Genomic DNA, 18071 nt, shown 5'->3' with positions numbered 1-18071 from the left:
ATTTCACTTCAGCCTCCTTGAGAATGGAAAAGTAAAACAAATTTATACATTAAGGACAATCGACTAAATTAGCACTGACATTAGGCTACGTTTTGGTTCCGCACTGGCAAGCCCAGTGTTGGTCGACCCCTCTCTAAGTCGATTGACGACAGCCAGCGTGTCGTTTTGAGTAGCTTAATACATGCAGCAAAGACCTTTGTGTGTAAAAGTCCTTCCAAAGATCTGTTTTTAGTCGCAGTGGACGTCTATCATTTGAAATGATGACGGTAACGATAATGGTAGAGGTATGATTTCGAACATAACAAGCCGAGTGAAACAGTTCTGATTTAGCCCACGACTGAGGCATGTGTTTTATTGCATACCCAATAGAAACTAATACGTAGATGATGTTAGCACAATAACAACTATACTTAGTTATTGATAAACACCAATATCCTTGCTTCGCCACGCGTATGCCATGTATTAAGGACAAGGCCCGCAGTTCGCAACGCAATAATGATCGCGTGCGGAGATGTATTAAATTCTTCAGCGATATGAAATTCAAATTTTTGTTAGTTGCGTAGATACTGCGATTCGTCATTACACATTCAGAGCGTTATATCGAGTGTAACGTTTTAGATGCGGGTAACGTTATGTAATAGGTACTCGGTTTTGTAAACAATTCGATGGTGCTGAGGTATCATCATTGTCGACAGATCATCGGCTCACTACAAGACACGGGTCTCCCTCCCAGAATGAGAAGGGTTTAAGCCTATAGTCCTCCACGCTGGCGGATTGGTAGACTCAAATTCTACTCGATTCTACCCAATACTTCTCGATAGTGTTCTCAAAGGCGTGTGAGCCTTTGAGAACACTATCGAGAACTCTTAGGCATGCAGGTGTGGTCACGTTGTTTTTCTTCGCCGTTAAAGCAAGTGATATTTAATTGGTTCAATTAAATTATCGCATAACTTCGCAGGTACCGGTGCGTGCCCCTGAAAGGAAAGGCGAATTTCCACTAGGCTATCATTTATTACCTTTCCACTGTTCCTTTTTTAGAAAAAGGCATAGTTGAACGAATGTCGAATCTACTCTAATCAGATACAATATTGTACGATTTCCGATATACTTACAATATGTTGGTAGAAAACTACGTTTACATTTATTACCCTTTCCTTAGTACTACAAACGTTAAAGTCACGGGTCTTCAAACCCGAAATATGGTTCTTTTGCGTATACCAATAAGGCTGACGGAGTCGCGGTTCAACGAACCCGTAATTCGTATGCGTACTCGTTGCACCGGCGGAGGGTTGACCTCCCGGTTACACGACCAATGAAGTCATCTACACCGCGATTCCGAGAACCGTGGAATCGAGTTATCTTTACAATTGGGTCGGTTAATGTTCAGGACACGTGCCCGTGGAGTTCTGAAGAGGGTACGGCTTATTGAATAATTTATTGGGGTTTCTTATTGTGACGGCTTCGGAAATGGGTAAGTGCTAAAGCGGTTGTCTGGTTATTGTGATGATCCTTTTCTTTGTATCGATCATCCTCAGTGTATGAATGTTCCAGCTACTACGACACTACAATCAAACCACAATAATTGTCTACGGCCGATTGGCGCAGTGGGCAGTGGCCTTGCTTTCTGAGTCCGAAGGCTGTGGATTCGATTCCCACAACAGAAATTATTATTAACAAAAATATTCATTATCAGCTTACTACCCATTACACAAGCTATGCTAACATTGGGACCGGATGGCGATAGACTACTGTCGTAGTATATTTATTTATTTATAAAAAATAAATTAGTATAGTATAAATTGTAATATGAATGTTAGAGACACCTCGCTGCAGCTGGCTGTAGGGCAGGTTCGAATACTGTCTACAAATATGTACTGAATTCAAAATTATTAACATGGTGATTTCAATATGCCTTATTAAGATCATATAACTATTTGAACGATGTTTTACCACCAATCAAACGTAAACGATTTTGTAAATAATGCAACAAATATATTATAAGTAATATATTTGTTTCATTATTCCATATATCAAAATATCACCAAACAGATCCGAAAAAATATCTGAACTCTGACTAGGTAGGTGACAAAATAAGCGAAGTCTTCGGTACCAAAGGGTATTAAATAACATCTTTAGTATCTTATTCCTGCTTCAGCAAAGGGATAATAGACGTACGCCCGACAGCACATCTGCCGAGCAGGTGGCGGGGAAAGGCAGGTGGTGCCGCTCAACGGATGTTACGTCACCTGCGGGTTGCCAAATGTGTGCGCTAGCGGATCTACGGCTAAGGATCTCTGGGCTCGTAGGATGTTTCACTTGCCGGTCTACTTGAGTAATCTAATTTTCTTATTATTATTTTATTATTACTAATATTGCCCTACACAACCTCATCAGTCTAGGTGTTAGCATGTTCAGCTACGGATAACGAGGTCTTCAGTTCGAGTGGTCGTACCAAGAACTTTTTTTTGGACTCACAGTAAGGACATACTAAGATATGATATCAATCGTTGAAGTCCGCGAGTTTTCCTTTTACATATTATGTATTTTATTATAAATATAACTTAAGCACAGAATTGAGAATATACAGAAACCGTGTACAGGACTAAAATTGAAACTTCAAAAACCACTCCACTTTAGTAGTATTTCTGGAACCAACGCTTAGTCACTTTGTACCATTAAGCAGTTGAAAGTAATTATTAAAATACAGAAACCGTGTGCAGAACTAAAATTAAAACTTCAAAAACGACTCCACTTTTGTAGTGTTTCTGGAACAAACAGTTGATCACTTTATAATATTTAGCAGTTGAAAGTTAGAAATTAACCAATTGATATTGTTCTAAACATTTACAGGAAAATGCGAAAAAGTGTGAGCTAGCGACATTCCGCGGGTGTAAAATGAGACGTGCGCGGGGTGTTGCCGCTAATTTTTCTTAATTCTGTGAACTTAAAATTCTCAGCTGTTTAGATCTTAAACATCGGTCGCAGCCTCGCAGGTCAGAGAATTTCGTGGCAATAGAAGTGCCTTTTTTAACTCTACTTCTGCTGATTCCGTGGATAGATCTTGAGACACTCTGGACGATTGCTGGAGACTTAAATATATATATCTAACACAACTTATTAATTTACCAAAAAAACTAGCTATTCCACCGGCGACGCACATATTTCCTTCGCATGTCAGTTCAATATTGAATCACCTTTCATTATCTCGGCGCGACAAGCAGGGGGTTTTACGATTGCTCATAAACCGGGGGCTTCTACAAAAAATTGCCTACGCACTAACGTTCAGAGCCTCTTTGTGATTGCGCATCTGCTTTCAACGTAAATCAATAAAAGGTTTATGGTTTATTGCCTAAAGTGCCTTTTTGATATTTATGGCGTTCTATGATAATTTTGTATTATTATAGTAAACGTATATATAAATAAATAAAAATACTACGACAATACACACATCGCCATCTAGCCACAAAGTAAGCGTAGCTTGTGTTATGGGTACTAAGATATACATATAAACACCCAGACACTGAATAACATTCATGCTCATTACACAAACATTTTCCAATAGTGGGAAACGAACCCACTGTCTTGAACTAAAAGCAAAGAAAGCAGGGTCGCTACAAACTGCGTCAATTAGCCGTCAAATATATGTATATATAGTAGGGATAACTGACTGTTTTAGTAACGTTAAATTTTACTCAAGAAATTTGTTTTCATAGTATCAGCAGGGGTACAAGGGTAGGGGGCTAATCATTAATGACTAGCTAGTTTTAAAGTTCCATCACTTGCGATGCTCCGAGCTACAATTATTATTATATTTGTGTGTGAATCCATCCATACAAATATTATTAATGCGACATTATGTCTGTTTGTTTTTTAAATTAAATTGTTTGTTCAGCTCAACAAATGCAAAGATCTGATAAAATATCGCACACACATGTGTAAGCATCCGGGTACCGTACTCGCAGAATAAATAAATATACTTTTCATAGGCACGTTTTAAAAGCTCTGTTGAAATAGCAGCGTTACGCTGTCCGCCTTAAAGACTGACCTTATATCATAATCAACAACGTCAACTCATTACCGGCCCTCTACAAGAGACAGTTCTCCTCTCGAAATGAAAAAGGTTTAGTCGGTTAAGGGTCGTAGTCTCACACGCTGTCCTAGGGTAGACTCCACACGCCTTTGAGAACATAATGTAGAAATCTCAGGCATGCATTTGTCCTCACGACATTATACTTCACAGTTAAAGAACGTAATATTTAATTGCTTAAAAATGCATATAACTCAAAAAAAATGCGGTCCTTACGAGATCTTACTCTGTAGTTCGAAAGGGAAAGCTTACCCGTTAGGCTATCTATCTAAATGTAAATTGTTGATATTGGAAAAGAGCAACTGATGAGTTTCTTGCCGGCTTTTTCTCGGTAGAATCTGCCTTCCGAAGCGGTGGTAGAGTCACTACAAACAGACTGTGCAGTGCTCATATTAGGCCTACTTGAAATAAATGAAACTTGAATTTATCACCACTTTTTTTCTGCCAAAAGAATAATAATATTACAGTGAAGTAATAGAATAAAGTAGTAATAGAAATTATACAGTGATTATTAATTCACAATATTAGTTTTATAAAGAGGAAAGATTTCCAAAGGACGTTTACAAAGTCGCGGAGAACTGCTAGTGATTTATCAATGATAAACATACAACTTCAGGTATTGGTTCAACAATTTGTTTACCTGTTTGTCCGACATAAGTCAAAGGTTACTGAACCAGGATTTTAATAATATCTGAGTAACAGTAGTATTTATATAAATCCTGTACTGTAATCGTAAATAACTTAATTAGAAACAATATCAAGTCAACCTATACCAATCAAATACGAGTTTTATTTTGTGGTAAAAGAAGAATTTCAAGTTTCAGTTTGGGCTGCATCTGCGAAAGGAACTAACTCCACATGCGTTTTTTTGAAAACTGGAAATGTTATGTATAATATCGTGAGAGAACCTGCACAGCTAGCATAGGCAAAAGACAAATATCTCCTCAGGGAAAGGATAAAAAATTATATTTTCTCATTAACACTGGCGCACAAGTGGAAATAATATCCAAATACATAATATATGTATAAACGGGGGTAACTACTCCACTTCCTTCCATGCTTTAGCAGGTGGACGCGTTAATTATGCTAGCACCGCTGCATGCCTAACAGTTCTCCCTGATGTTCTCAAAGCTGTATGTAGTCTACGAATCCACACTGGGCCAGCGTGGTGACCCTTCTTATTCTAAGAGGAGACCAGCATCCTGTATTAGACCTGTAGTGCAATGGATTAATGGATTAATATTGATAATGATATATAGAGTGAGTGTTTAAGGTGTACGTCGTATGTCTGCTATTTCAACAAAGCTTTTTTTACATGTGCCGATGAAAATTTTAAGTTTTTTGAAAACCTTAGTTTATGCCCCAAACTGATTCCAATATTTATTAATGAAAAAACTATCATGTTTTTTATCTAGCTGCTTAGAATTAACAACAATATATAAGTAGGTAGGCACCATATGTATTGGAAAAATTATCATTTTTATTTTTCTCCGCCTCTTAACTAAAACATAGTTATTATGCTATGATGGTCGGTGAACGTATTTCATCAGCATCATTTTTAACGTTAGTTAACGAATCTTGACAAGCTGGCATTGTATAGAGAACCGGCCGCGAATCGCAAACAAGCTTTATAAAAGTTTAATGAGAGGGTTCCGCAAGTCGACGCTCTTTATTCATGGTAAAGGTCACTTAAATTAAATATAAAACATCTTTTTCTCGCTACCGTAAAGCATCAGTGTGATGTTTTTTCTGTGGTTCCCAAATAATCTCTTTTTTGTTTTCTTTGTTCCTGGGTGCTTTCTTTGTTTATGGTTGAGATTTTAAACTCGTTTACCTATTCGACTGAGGAAAAGTTAACTACCAAAAGTAAAAAATGGAAAGAGCGTCATATATACATATAATATGGTATTATGTCTCAGTTCATTTTAAACCTATGATTTATAATTCATTTTGGCAGGTTGGTGCAAAGTTAGTACCTATAAAAATTCAATCAATTGCGTTGCATTGATAGAAATTTCATGTAGCAGAAAAATACATTTGTTTGGATAATTCGTTTGATCAGCTGTTTCCAAATTTTTAAATCCAGAAATCAATGTGTGTGAATGTAACTACCATTAGTATCAATTAGACTATACCTGCTGTTACCCAGTATATCAATTATATGTATTCTAGTCACAACTGGAATAATATAGTGCAATGACTTCATTTCACATTAGCATTAGTGGAGGTATCAATTCAATAAATTGTAGTTGTTCCAGGCAGCAGAAAATAATATTCAATTGAGTACTTAATTTTTCAGCTGTTTCCAAATTTCTAAATGCAAATATAATAAGAAATTATTATTTTAAATTTTTATGATTGGTGTTCACATATTTTAAATATTCCTTGACATTAGGTTTGCAGCTTGATGTAAATAATCACCCAACAATTATTGGGCTATTAAACTTGGTTATTTGTATATATTTCTAATAGAATCACACATTTGTGAGACCTGTCTAACTTATTAAAAAACAGCTGTTGCCAGCAATTTCATATGTATGTTTTAGGATTTTGAAAAATCTTCCACAATTATAATACTAATTATGGATCAAAATATTTTTAGGAAATGTGTTTTTACAAGTAAATAATATCTAATAATTATTATTAGATATTATTTTATCTCTCTATCCAAATAAAAACTTTAATTAAAATAAATTAATTACTGATACAGCATTAACTTGTTATCAGGAATATGCTTATATAACAACAGTATTTCATTGTTATGTAAATGAATATATAATATAAAAGGCATTTTATAAGCATTAAAGGATATAAAAAATACATACTAAAAGAAAGTTCTGATTTTCGTTCAATGACTAGATGACCCAACTAACTTCATACCAACTAAAAAATGACACTTTTTTTATGTGATCCAAAACAACAATTCCCTCACAATATAATTTTTCGATTTTCCACCTACTTTTTTGGATTTTTCTCTTTCATTTTAAACCATAGATATCAAAGCAAAAAAACATGTTGGTCTACTGATTATAAACAATCCAAGAACCAAAATGTAGTAAACTGATTTGATATAGGGATGATCAACAGGTATTGCTCAAAAATTAAATTATTTTATTTTTTTACTAATAACAAGAAGCTGTGACAGCCCAGTGGGTAGCACTTCAACTTCACTTTCAAGAGCACAAAACACCCGGCTAAGTTTGTTGTGGCCTTCTTCTTAGACCAGGACGCGTTTGGAACCCTCCTAGCTTTAGTTTTAAGTTTACGAATGTGGTTATCGCCATCATCTCACTACCGTGTGGTTCTTATGTACGCATCAAAAGTGCCACCCGTGGGCCTAGTTGAATAAAGATATTTTTGACTTTGACTTTGACTTAGAGTGGCACGTTCAAATTCTACCATGCACCTCATAACTTTTCTAAGTAATGTATGTTTTAAGCAATTAAAATATCTGTTGCTTCAAGAGGGGAGGAAACATTGTGAGGAAACCTGCATGCCTGAGAGTTCTCCATAAAGTTCTCAAAGGTATGTGGAGTCCAACAATCGTACCCAAATCCTTTCTCATTGTGGAAGGTGCCCCGGTTCTTGTAGTGGGCCATTAATAGGTTGATATGATGATGATTATGACGAATAACAGGTTTAGGTTTTTTGTTTAGAATCTCTGGTAGGACTTACCAGTCAAATTTGAAAAATCCTTATTGCATTCCTTTCTTTGTTTGTTGTTTTTAAGGGAATGTTACAGGCTTTTTAACTTAACATTGCAGATTAGTTATCATTAGATAGTCTTTTTTGGTTACATAGCATGCATAGTTTCTACTGATTATGTTTGGAAACTTTATTGGCTGATGCTTCTAATAGCTAAAATTCTACAGATTTATTTAACTTGAGTTTGAACTTTAAATAACTTAACTTTAACTACAGATTAATAATCAACAAATAAATTGGTTTTTTTATCAGTGATAATAATAAACAGTTTTATTTGTAGTTTAAGTACAGGACAACTGACTTTGGATAGAAGTAACAGCTTCTGAGATAAACAGTGTGTTTTTTGTTCCCCAAATTCTCTATTTACTTAAATACATTTATTTATTTTTTCTAAAAATATGAACACACAAGCCTGTGTAGGTTTATAAAAATTGTTAAGTAATAAATATTCTGATGTGAGTTCTTTTGTACCCTAAGTACTTTTGCAATAACTTCATATACTTTTGGGCTTGACATATTATTTGTGAAGTTTCGTTCTTAACGGAAAAAAGAGTGCTTATTAACGGAAGTGAACACAAAGACCTCACTTTGCAAGTTAAATACTAGAATCTGACAACTTTGAACTTACAAAAGGCCATCACAAAATCGATTTTGTTGACAAAACCAAATGTAAACAAACCAATCTACAATCAAAAAATGTCACAAAGGGAGATAAGAAAACGGGCATAACAATAAAATGTGGGGCGATTAGAGAAGATATTGTAAAACGTAAACAAAAACATGGACCGCTGGTATAAAATTCGTAAAACTACTAGCTTCATGTAGGTACTTTTACGAGACGCCACTTATTTTTTTATCATTTTTATTAAGCAAAATTCATTTCAGAGTATAAATATCGAAGATATATTAAGCGATAACTATATTAGACGGATAAAAGCGAACGTGACGGCAAAACCAATGTTTTTTATACAACACCACGTTGTGACGAAAAGGTATGACGACTTACCGTTTTACGACCATGGTAGAATCCGTCTGCTCGGTTGTGGACCCTATGATTCGAACTATAATTTACAAACGACACTGACAATATCGGAAACACCATGAATTTTATGAAAATAGCACTCAATTCAATTCACTCATCGCTACAAAGCGATAAATACACTACTCTTCATTATTCCACTACCTTCGTAAAACTCGCACTGCACTTTAAGGAACATGAATTATAATATCGGCGCTTAGTTTGCGTGTTATAGTTTTAAGACTTCAATCAAGTAATGATAGTTAATAAAATAATACACTGTTATGTAGTGTACCGTGTAGGAAAGATTCCTCGTAAACACAAACTAAAATACAATTAAGTTTTATGTTAGTAGGTACTTTGTGGAATAAACTGAAGCTAACTTCATACGATTCGCAATTCGAACACACGACCACAGACGACCGACCACAAATGTATACAATGTACAACCATAGAGCTCAGAGCACAGTGAAGCTCGTACAAGTCTAGTGCTGCTAGTTAAAAAAATGAAGATTTAAATGCTAGGAAAAATGAAGTTTATAAAATAAAATTAGTCATGAATATAGACAATAAGTGTATGTTTTGTCTACATTTACGGCAATAAATCACAATTTTAAATGATATTTTTATGAAAATTATATGGGAGGACTTATCTATGGGCAATAATATGCACTACAGAAAAATATAATTTCTAAACGTAACTAACCATGTATTCGCAATTCCGATTTCGGATTCCAGACTTCCTCTTGTTATTTGGCGGTACTAGTAAATGAGCGAAAATAATAAAATTTTAATTTTTAATTTATTATTCTTTTAGCTAGAACTAATTATAGGTCCAACATACCTTTTTATAAATCTTTTTATCCGAAGCTCCGTCATCAAACTCAAACAGGAAATATAACAAGGAATTTTGCCACATTTATAACGTAAATATATTTCAAATCTTAATAATTCCACCAACTTGTTACCACTTATTCTTTTTTTCTTTCTATATTGAGTGGTACACATAAAACCCATAATATAGTAGGTATTTAAATTTAAATAATTAATAATATATTATTCTGACATTAAATAGAGAAAATACTGAATACGACTAGAAGTTTATCACTAAATTAGAGTTCAACACACAAATGAATCGACTATTGGTATTGAGCGGTGTTTTTATAGTAACCCGGGTGCATTTGATTCAACGCTTGTTAGGTATTACTTCGGTACTCGAGCCGCGAACTTGTCGCGACAAGACCGCTCGCGCGTTGTTGTAGTGATGTTCCTTTTTTGATAGATGATTCATGAGTTCACCGTATCCATATCATGTCATCCACCAACCCTAAAATTAAGATTTTTCCAGTATTAAGGGCACGAAGTCTTAAGGCATTAAGGTTCGAGATCAAAGTTTTTCTGATGAAAAAGTCCTCAGCATGAAGTTAGGAAATTTTTGCTGTAAACTCCTGCATTGATATGGAGGGAATGTCAAGCCGTTTATCCCGGTCAATAAATATGAAATTTGGTAGAAATGATAATTGTTGAAGCCCACCAACCCGTATTGAAGCAGTGGGCTGGGCCAAAGCTCTAAATGTATCTTTCCAATTAAAAACAACTTTGTTACCAGTGATCATTGATAAGTGAGCACTGCTGCTAAATATTTTCAATTTATATCTGGCTGGGGGGTTATTTTGTACCATAGTGATGATATTGTGCTTTACGGCTCTGGGTTTAAGCCCTTTTGAGTGCATGTTGCAAGTTAACATCGAGCATTTCTTCCTGTGGTCTTGATTGAAAAGTTATAAGCATCAGAAATACTGGACAGAATATTAATTAATTAATGAAAAATTTATCTGTTTGTTTCTTTTTTTTATACGAGGAAATCGAGGAACATTTCATACAGCTTTAATATTATTCAGTTACATTGTATTCGACTGCAGCCCATACTCGATCCAAGTGTAAACAGGTACTCAGGTAGGATCGCAGCGCATCGTCGGTCGAATAGTAAATTGTTTGGAACCTGTGTACACAAGTCAATTTGGTTACCCGATCTAACTTAACGCCGGATTTGGTGGCCGACCTAATGCAGCACGCCATGACGGCCATCAAATATTACTTTTAGACTAAAATAAAATAGAAATGTCCCCGTTTTGACAAACTTGATCTTTATCTCATCATCGACTGAATTTCACTCTTAATAACTAGATCGATTTTATTTCCTGAATCGAAAGTCCTTAAATACAAGAGTTCCTTATACAACACAATAATGAGATGCCAAAGCCATGCTGCTGTGCGTGTTGAGTCAAAACAAATCTTTATAGAAAATTCAACCGGACCTGATCAAACAGTCTTAATCAGTAGTATGGTCGTGTAAGATTGGTGATTTCAACCGATTTAATTTACCAGCTCAAACGATAATATTAAGGTAGTTAAGTATACCTAAGCCATAGATCTACGCTGATGATGACGAGTTATGCTCTTTTTAATAAAGTAAAAATATTTATTCAAAACCTGTGTTCGATATATAAAACTTATCGATAGAAGCTAACTAAACCACACTAGTGAATTATACCTATGGTATAAGTCTCAACAAAAATATATACATTTTAGTTCATACATTGCGTTCAAGTTTCGACTTGCATTCTTGTTATGCGCAGATTTCAAATTTTCATTGCTGTAATGAAGCAAAAAGTTTGATGTCACTCAATTTTTGAGGTTCCGCTCCAAAATAATAAAAACGCATCCTTTTCCACAGCTAGCATAGGCTTCAGCTAGTACTGATTCTGACCCCCAGCTTGTAGAGTCGTTTAAGGATGACGTAGATACTTCAAGAAAAAAAAACCTTTATCTAAATTACCTACCAATAATGCTTTACAAACAAACTTAGTTATCATTCATTTCAAATACTGTAAGTAGGTATGCATTAAAAAAATGTTTAAAGTACGAAACAATTATGTTTTTATTAAAACATGTTAGATTGTCCTTTTTATATGGACAAATAAAATGCAATACAGTGTTTTTTTTGTGCTAAGCAGTAAGTGTTTCTAATATAGTACACAAGTCTCTTAATAAAACCAAATTTTCAAATTTGGTAAGGTTTCGACCACAGAATTAGGAACATACAGAACCCGCAAAAACAGTGATTCGCCCTGCATCACGCACGTCTCACTTCACGCCCGCGGAATATTGCTTTCTCACTAACTATACGCATTTTCCACATTTTATGGTAAACATTTGTCAGCCGGTTGGCGCAGTGAGCAGTGACCCTGCTTTCCGCATCCAAGGCCGTGGGTTCGATTCCCACAACTGGAAAAATGTTTATGTGATGAACGTGAATGTTTTTCAGTGTCTGGGTGTTTATCTGTATATTATGTGTATTATATTCATACAAGTATTGATCAGCTATCCTAGTACCCAAAACACAAGCTACGCTTACTTTGGGACTAGATGGCGATGTGTGTATAGTCGTAGTATATAAAAAAAAAAACATTACAGGTAAAATAATTACTGGCAACTGCAAAATGGTATGAAGTGACAAACCGGCTGTTCGAGAAACACTACTAAAGTGGAGTGGTTTTTGACACTTCTATATAAGTCGTGTACACGTTTTCTGTATATTCTTAATTCTGTGTTTTCGACAATCTGAAGGTCTATCTTTGCCACCCTTCCTTTTATTTATTTTTAAATGGACTCTTTGGGATGCCAATTAAGTTTACATTTAAGATTTATGTACAACCAGATGCTTATTTCTGCCGGCATTATGTGTTACATTCTGAAGGGCGTGGTGACCGGTGTCATTATTCTCAGGTTGGTGGACGCAGGTTGGCACCTCGAAGGACATGTTTCTTGCAAGCCCTGCGAAGTGCTAAATTTTGTTATTTGTTAGGCATATTTTTTTTCATAGTAACTACCACGATGACCCACATCGTGTCACATTACTATGAAAAAAAAACCGAATATGCCCCAATTCAGTGGTACACAAATCTATAAAACTTAACTTCATCGACATGTCATAAAATAGTGTCATCCCTTGAAAACGAAAAGCCATTTTTTGCCATATTTCCATTCGTTTAGACATAAGTTAGTGTATAACATAATTTGACACCATTGTCTATCCATACTAGCAATTTATTATGCCAAATTTTTATTTATTTTTTGGCTCAGGAATTCATTTACCAATGATTTACTGCCATGACAAAAAATAATGTGTTGATAATGTATTTGTGAGTATAAAAAATTATATTATGATTTGACTCAGCACGCCTGACGTCGCGTGGTTATTGAACTCCTAGATCACTTAAATAAAATAACAGAAACTAATAAATCATAATTAGACGTAGAAAACCGTAAACATTAAAACACAAGTCTTTCAGTACTATATTTATTCTAGGGTGCTAAAACCTAGGTACCTTCCTTTAGTCGACAAAATGGGTCTTTAAAAAAAATAGTCCACTCGCGAATTCAGAGCATATTTTTGTTAGTTAGCTAGAAAAAAAAAGCATATTCGTTCGTGACATTGTTTTCCTTGAAATACAAAAAAGCAATAAAAAATAAGTCATCTAACTAAAAGTAAGGCCATAAGTATAAGTTAAATTAAAAAACTTTAAACACCCAACAGATAACAATCTGTCTTTAGCGAAGTTTAAACAATATATTAAAACACATTTAACAAATAGTGGTTACTACACGATTGATGAATTCCTTAACGACAAGGCTGCTTGGAAGCAGGCCACTCCGCTCTAATCTCTCACAAAACAAAAATATTCTAAAGATTGTTAAGTTGAGATGTTGAAGCTATAAAATGATGTTGGAAAAGAGCAATCTGATGACTTTCTTGCCGGTTCTTCTCAGTGGAATGTGCCTTCCGAACCGGTGGTAGAGTCACTACAAACAGACTGACTTGACGTTCCAAAAGTGCTTATAAATTAGGCCTATTTGAAATGAATGAGTTGAATTTGAATGAGTAAAAACGATAACCGAACATTTTTTCTTGCTAGATTGCATTATACTAATACTGTTATAAATTGCTGGTTACAAAAAATTGAGATACAGTATCGTACCTTGTTTTAACTGCGAATCATTTAATCTAAGAAGTTACAATGCCAAGTTTGCAATTTATGTTTTTTTACTATATGTATACACAGAAATATTACATACACAGAAGTTATTGTAGATTTTAACATTTAAGTTTACCTACGTCCAATAACAACATTCAAATAACGATCCATGTTTACATTTTTCACTCAACGGTATTCCATTTATTATTTTGAATACATATGTATAAATTAGTAAAAGATTTTTCTTAAATAATAACAATGATTGAAGGTAAAGCCTGACTAGGAAAATAAAAACCCTGTTCTGGGGGCGCCACATTTGCATGGTAAACAATGGGCAGATATAAGTGTATAGAAAAAAATAGTTCCATTTTTATCCGCAATATGGCAAAGTGTTTTATTTTCCTGGTCGGACTTTAGTTAAGCAGATAGGGCTCGACCCACTCAAAGTTTATTTTGTATTAGTGTAATTTAGGACATTGTAGCTAATAAAAAAATATACCTGCTTTTTATGTCGTTCGGTTACGGCAGTGCGAATATTCTTTCATTCTAGTACAAGTTAGCCTGTGTTGATGATGCGGTCTAAGATTGTAGTGGGCTAACCTGTTAGGGAGTATGGTAGTCATACCTCTAATCAATTTAATAATCGCACCGAAACACTAAGTCGCTTAGCGGCACGTGTTTGTCGGTAGGGTGGTAACTAGCCACGGCCAACGCCTCCCAACAGACAAACTTACCAAAATCTAACTAGGGCCCTAGCTACGAAATACAACTTGTATAATATAACAAGCTGCATTGAGATAACCAACGCAATTTTGTAACGGTGAGATTGTCGACATGGGCTAACTTGTAGTGGAAAAAAAAAAGATAACATAGCTAAATAACTCTATCGTTTTATACCCTAATGTCATTGCAATGAACAATATTGCAACTGTGATCTGTGGCTGCAATTCGGAATGTCTTATTGGAGAGCAAAAACTATACATATTATTTCTGTGTCAATTAACGCCTTATTAAATCCAAATAAGTTGTACTTCCTAGTCAGGGTCCTAAGTCTGCTATTGCAATGGAAAACTTGGGACCCTAGTTAGATAACATTAAATAAATAAGTAAAAATACTACGACAATACACACATCGCCATCTAGCCCCAAAGTAAACGTAGCTCGTGTTATGAGTACTAAGATGACTGATGAATATTTTTATGAATAATATACATAAATACTTAAGAATATACATATAAACACCCGGACACTGAAAACATTCATGCTCATCACATAAACATTTTTCAGTTGTGGGAATCGAACACACGGCCTTGGACTCGGAAAGCAGGGTCGCTGCAAACTGCGCCAATCGGCCGTCGAAAACATTGACTAATAACTATATCGTTAGCTACCCGGAATTCACCACAGTGGAAAAGATTGTGACAGTTAACTTGGCTTAATTAAATCGGAATGCCTTATTTGAGAACAAGAAACTATAGGTTTCATGCTGTGCCAATTAAAGTCTTATTCAGTACAAATAAGGTGTGTTTCACCCCTCAAGTCTGCTATGACAATAGTAGACTCGGGACCCTTCTAAGAAAACATTGACAAAAACTATATCCTAAGCTAACTGAAGACAAGATTGTGACATTAAATCACGGCCGAATCAGTTCAGAATCAGTTTCATGCTGTGAAAATGTATGCCTTATTCAATGCGACTAATTTAAGTTTCCTAACCTCAACATATAATCTGCTACGACAGTAGCAGTCTATAACATAAACTATATCATTCAGACACTGCTGTCATAGCAGTATACAAGATTACGACAATCAACCGAGGCCGAATCAGTTTGAATTTTTAGTTTAGTTTCTTTTTAATTCCGTGCCTATTAACACAATCCAAATAAATTGTGCCAGGGACCTAAACCTGCTATTACAATAGCAGAGTTGGGCCCTCATTGGATACCATAGACTAATCACCGTTTTAACTAACGACGGACAAGGCAATACCTAAATAATAAATAATAATAATAATACCTAAGTAAGTAACGCATAATCAAAGAGAATTCCTAGGCATTACTTTTCAGTAATAAATTTTCACTATGCAACTCATATAACCTAAATTGTCTATGGTTCTTGCCACAAAGTGTGGTATTTAGTGTTTGTATTATCATAGTTTTCATTTTTCGTATGTATTTAAATTTATATTTTTGTCATCTATCAAGTGTCGGGTTCCCTAAGCATAACGCACCGTCGAATTGTAACTTTAGATGGCGCCTAACTTCTTTAGTCATCATCTAAGAGTCGGTGAAACGTTTTTTTTATTCACGCATCACCCTTATTATTAGGCATCCGAGTTAAGCGCTTCCTAGGTTTAGTGAAAACGGGCATCAGTTACCTAAGGTCCCAATTCAAACATGATTACGACAGTTAACCATGGCCGCATCACTTCGGAACGTTTTTTCATACCGCGCCACAAAACGTCTTTTTCAATCCAAAGAGTCCTAATTCGTCATTAGTATTCCTCATAATCGTAATAGTCGTCGTCTGCTCCATTTTGCAGCATGGCCGCGAGTGACAACTCGTCACCAACATCTGGTACTTCCGCTTCCAACTCTTCGTCGTAATCTTCCACGGCATCTGGAAAAGGTGAGTTCCCTATTAATATATTATTACTAGCTGTTGCCCGCGACTTCGTCTGCGTTTGATTTTGTTTTTTGATCTGGCATTAAATTTAGTTGTAGATCTAAAAAAAAATAAAGTTATCAGTATCGCTAAGCCTTAAATGAGAGGTTTGCTGCTGTCCGCTGAGGAGTTCTGTCCTCTATCTCCAACCAAATTTTGGGCTAAATTAAACACATATTATAATTATTTCAATCGGTTATAATTTGTCGGAGTTATGGTGTAAAATCGTCAAACACTCATCCCCTCACCCAAAGGAACCGAGCTTAATGTCGGGATAAAGAGTATCCTATGTTACTTCTAACACTTCCAAGAATATGTGTACAAAGTTTTATAAGGATTGGTTAAGTAGTTTTTGCGTGAAAGCGTAACAAACAAACTCACATTCACATTTATAATATTAGTAGGGATTACCAATACTCAAAGGGATTAGTATAACAACTCCATGATAGTGTATATACAAAGTGTAACGGAATTACGCAATACTGCTGAACGGTGCATAAGCATTTATTTCTCAAAAAGAACACAATAGTTCACTTACATCGAGAAGACAAGAATATTTTAAAATTAGTAGATACCAAATGTCAAAGTGCTTCACAAATGTACCATATTATTTAAAAGTAAATTTTTTGCGGGTAGTTAAAGAAAAAGTTAGCGAGCGATAATACAAATCGTTTTATAAGTATATTTTATAATAAAATAAATAAATATACTACGACAATACACACATCGCTATCTAGCCCCACAGTAGGCGTAGCTCTTGTTATGGGTACTAAGATAGCTGATTGATATTTGTTTTATAAATATAATACAAATAAAAACTTATAATATACAGATAAACACAGAGACACTGAAAAACATTCATGTTCATCACACAAATATTTTCCAGATATGGGAATCGAACCGACGGCCTGGGACTAAGAAAGCAGGGTCGCTGCCCACTGCGCCAACCGGCTGTTATAAGGAAAGCGGAGGGCGGAGGAGTTATAAGGAATCAGAATGACCCTATAATTTTTTTAAATAAACCCGTTGGGGTGCAGCTTTTATATTAAAATTATTTAAAAAAATATATTTATTAAAATCATAGAATTAATATGTCATATAAAAATAATAGCATAAGTGGAGGTGACAGGTTGTATTGTTACCTTGTATCTGCGACGGCGTAGGCGGTGCTGGCGTGGTGGGCGTCGGTGCGTTGGGGGTGACCGCCTGCCAGGTCGCAGGACTCGCGGGCCCCGTGTTGAGTGTGGCGGGCTTCCTTTTCTTCTTCCTCGGCACTGGGGATTCGGGCACTGCGCTTTCCCCTGGTGTTGTTATTTTAGGTCTGCAAAAAACGTGAACAAATGTTGCATGAGCAAAAGTGAAGTTTCTTATTGCAGTACTATGAATAACAAAAAAAAATACGCGGCTAAGTTTGCTGTGGGCTCTTCTTAGACCAGGGCGCGTTTGAAACCCTCGTAGCTTTATCACCGGGATGTGATAACTTCGTTCGCTAACTTAAACCTAAACTTACAATTATGTAAACCAGACGGCCGATTGGCGCAGTGGGCAGCGACCCTGC

General features: G+C 35.4%; 2 protein-coding genes across 2 annotated transcripts in view; both read right to left on the bottom strand.

Moving 5' to 3' along the window:
• LOC120632283 (protein pellino) overlaps window positions 1-9228 on the bottom strand; it is a 107476-nt gene extending 98248 nt beyond the window's left edge. The window contains exon 1 of the mRNA XM_039902116.1: window positions 8799-9228. Coding sequence (XP_039758050.1) covers window positions 8799-8812 — 14 coding nt within the window. The 5' untranslated portion in view covers window positions 8813-9228. The remainder of the gene's footprint in view (window positions 1-8798) is intronic.
• A 5968-nt stretch (window positions 9229-15196) lies between these two features.
• LOC120631918 (transcription factor IIIB 90 kDa subunit) overlaps window positions 15197-18071 on the bottom strand; it is a 71721-nt gene continuing 68846 nt past the window's right edge. The window contains exons 10-11 of the mRNA XM_039901612.1: window positions 17656-17834; window positions 15197-16468 (exon numbers count right to left, since the gene is read on the bottom strand). Of these exons, the coding sequence (XP_039757546.1) occupies window positions 16344-16468; window positions 17656-17834 (304 nt within the window). The 3' untranslated portion in view covers window positions 15197-16343. The remainder of the gene's footprint in view (window positions 16469-17655; window positions 17835-18071) is intronic.

The sequence above is a fragment of the Pararge aegeria genome, chromosome 19, assembly GCF_905163445.1.
Source record: "Pararge aegeria chromosome 19, ilParAegt1.1, whole genome shotgun sequence".
NCBI lineage: Eukaryota > Metazoa > Arthropoda > Insecta > Lepidoptera > Nymphalidae > Pararge > Pararge aegeria.
This window is presented reverse-complemented; position numbering and strand designations above follow the sequence as displayed.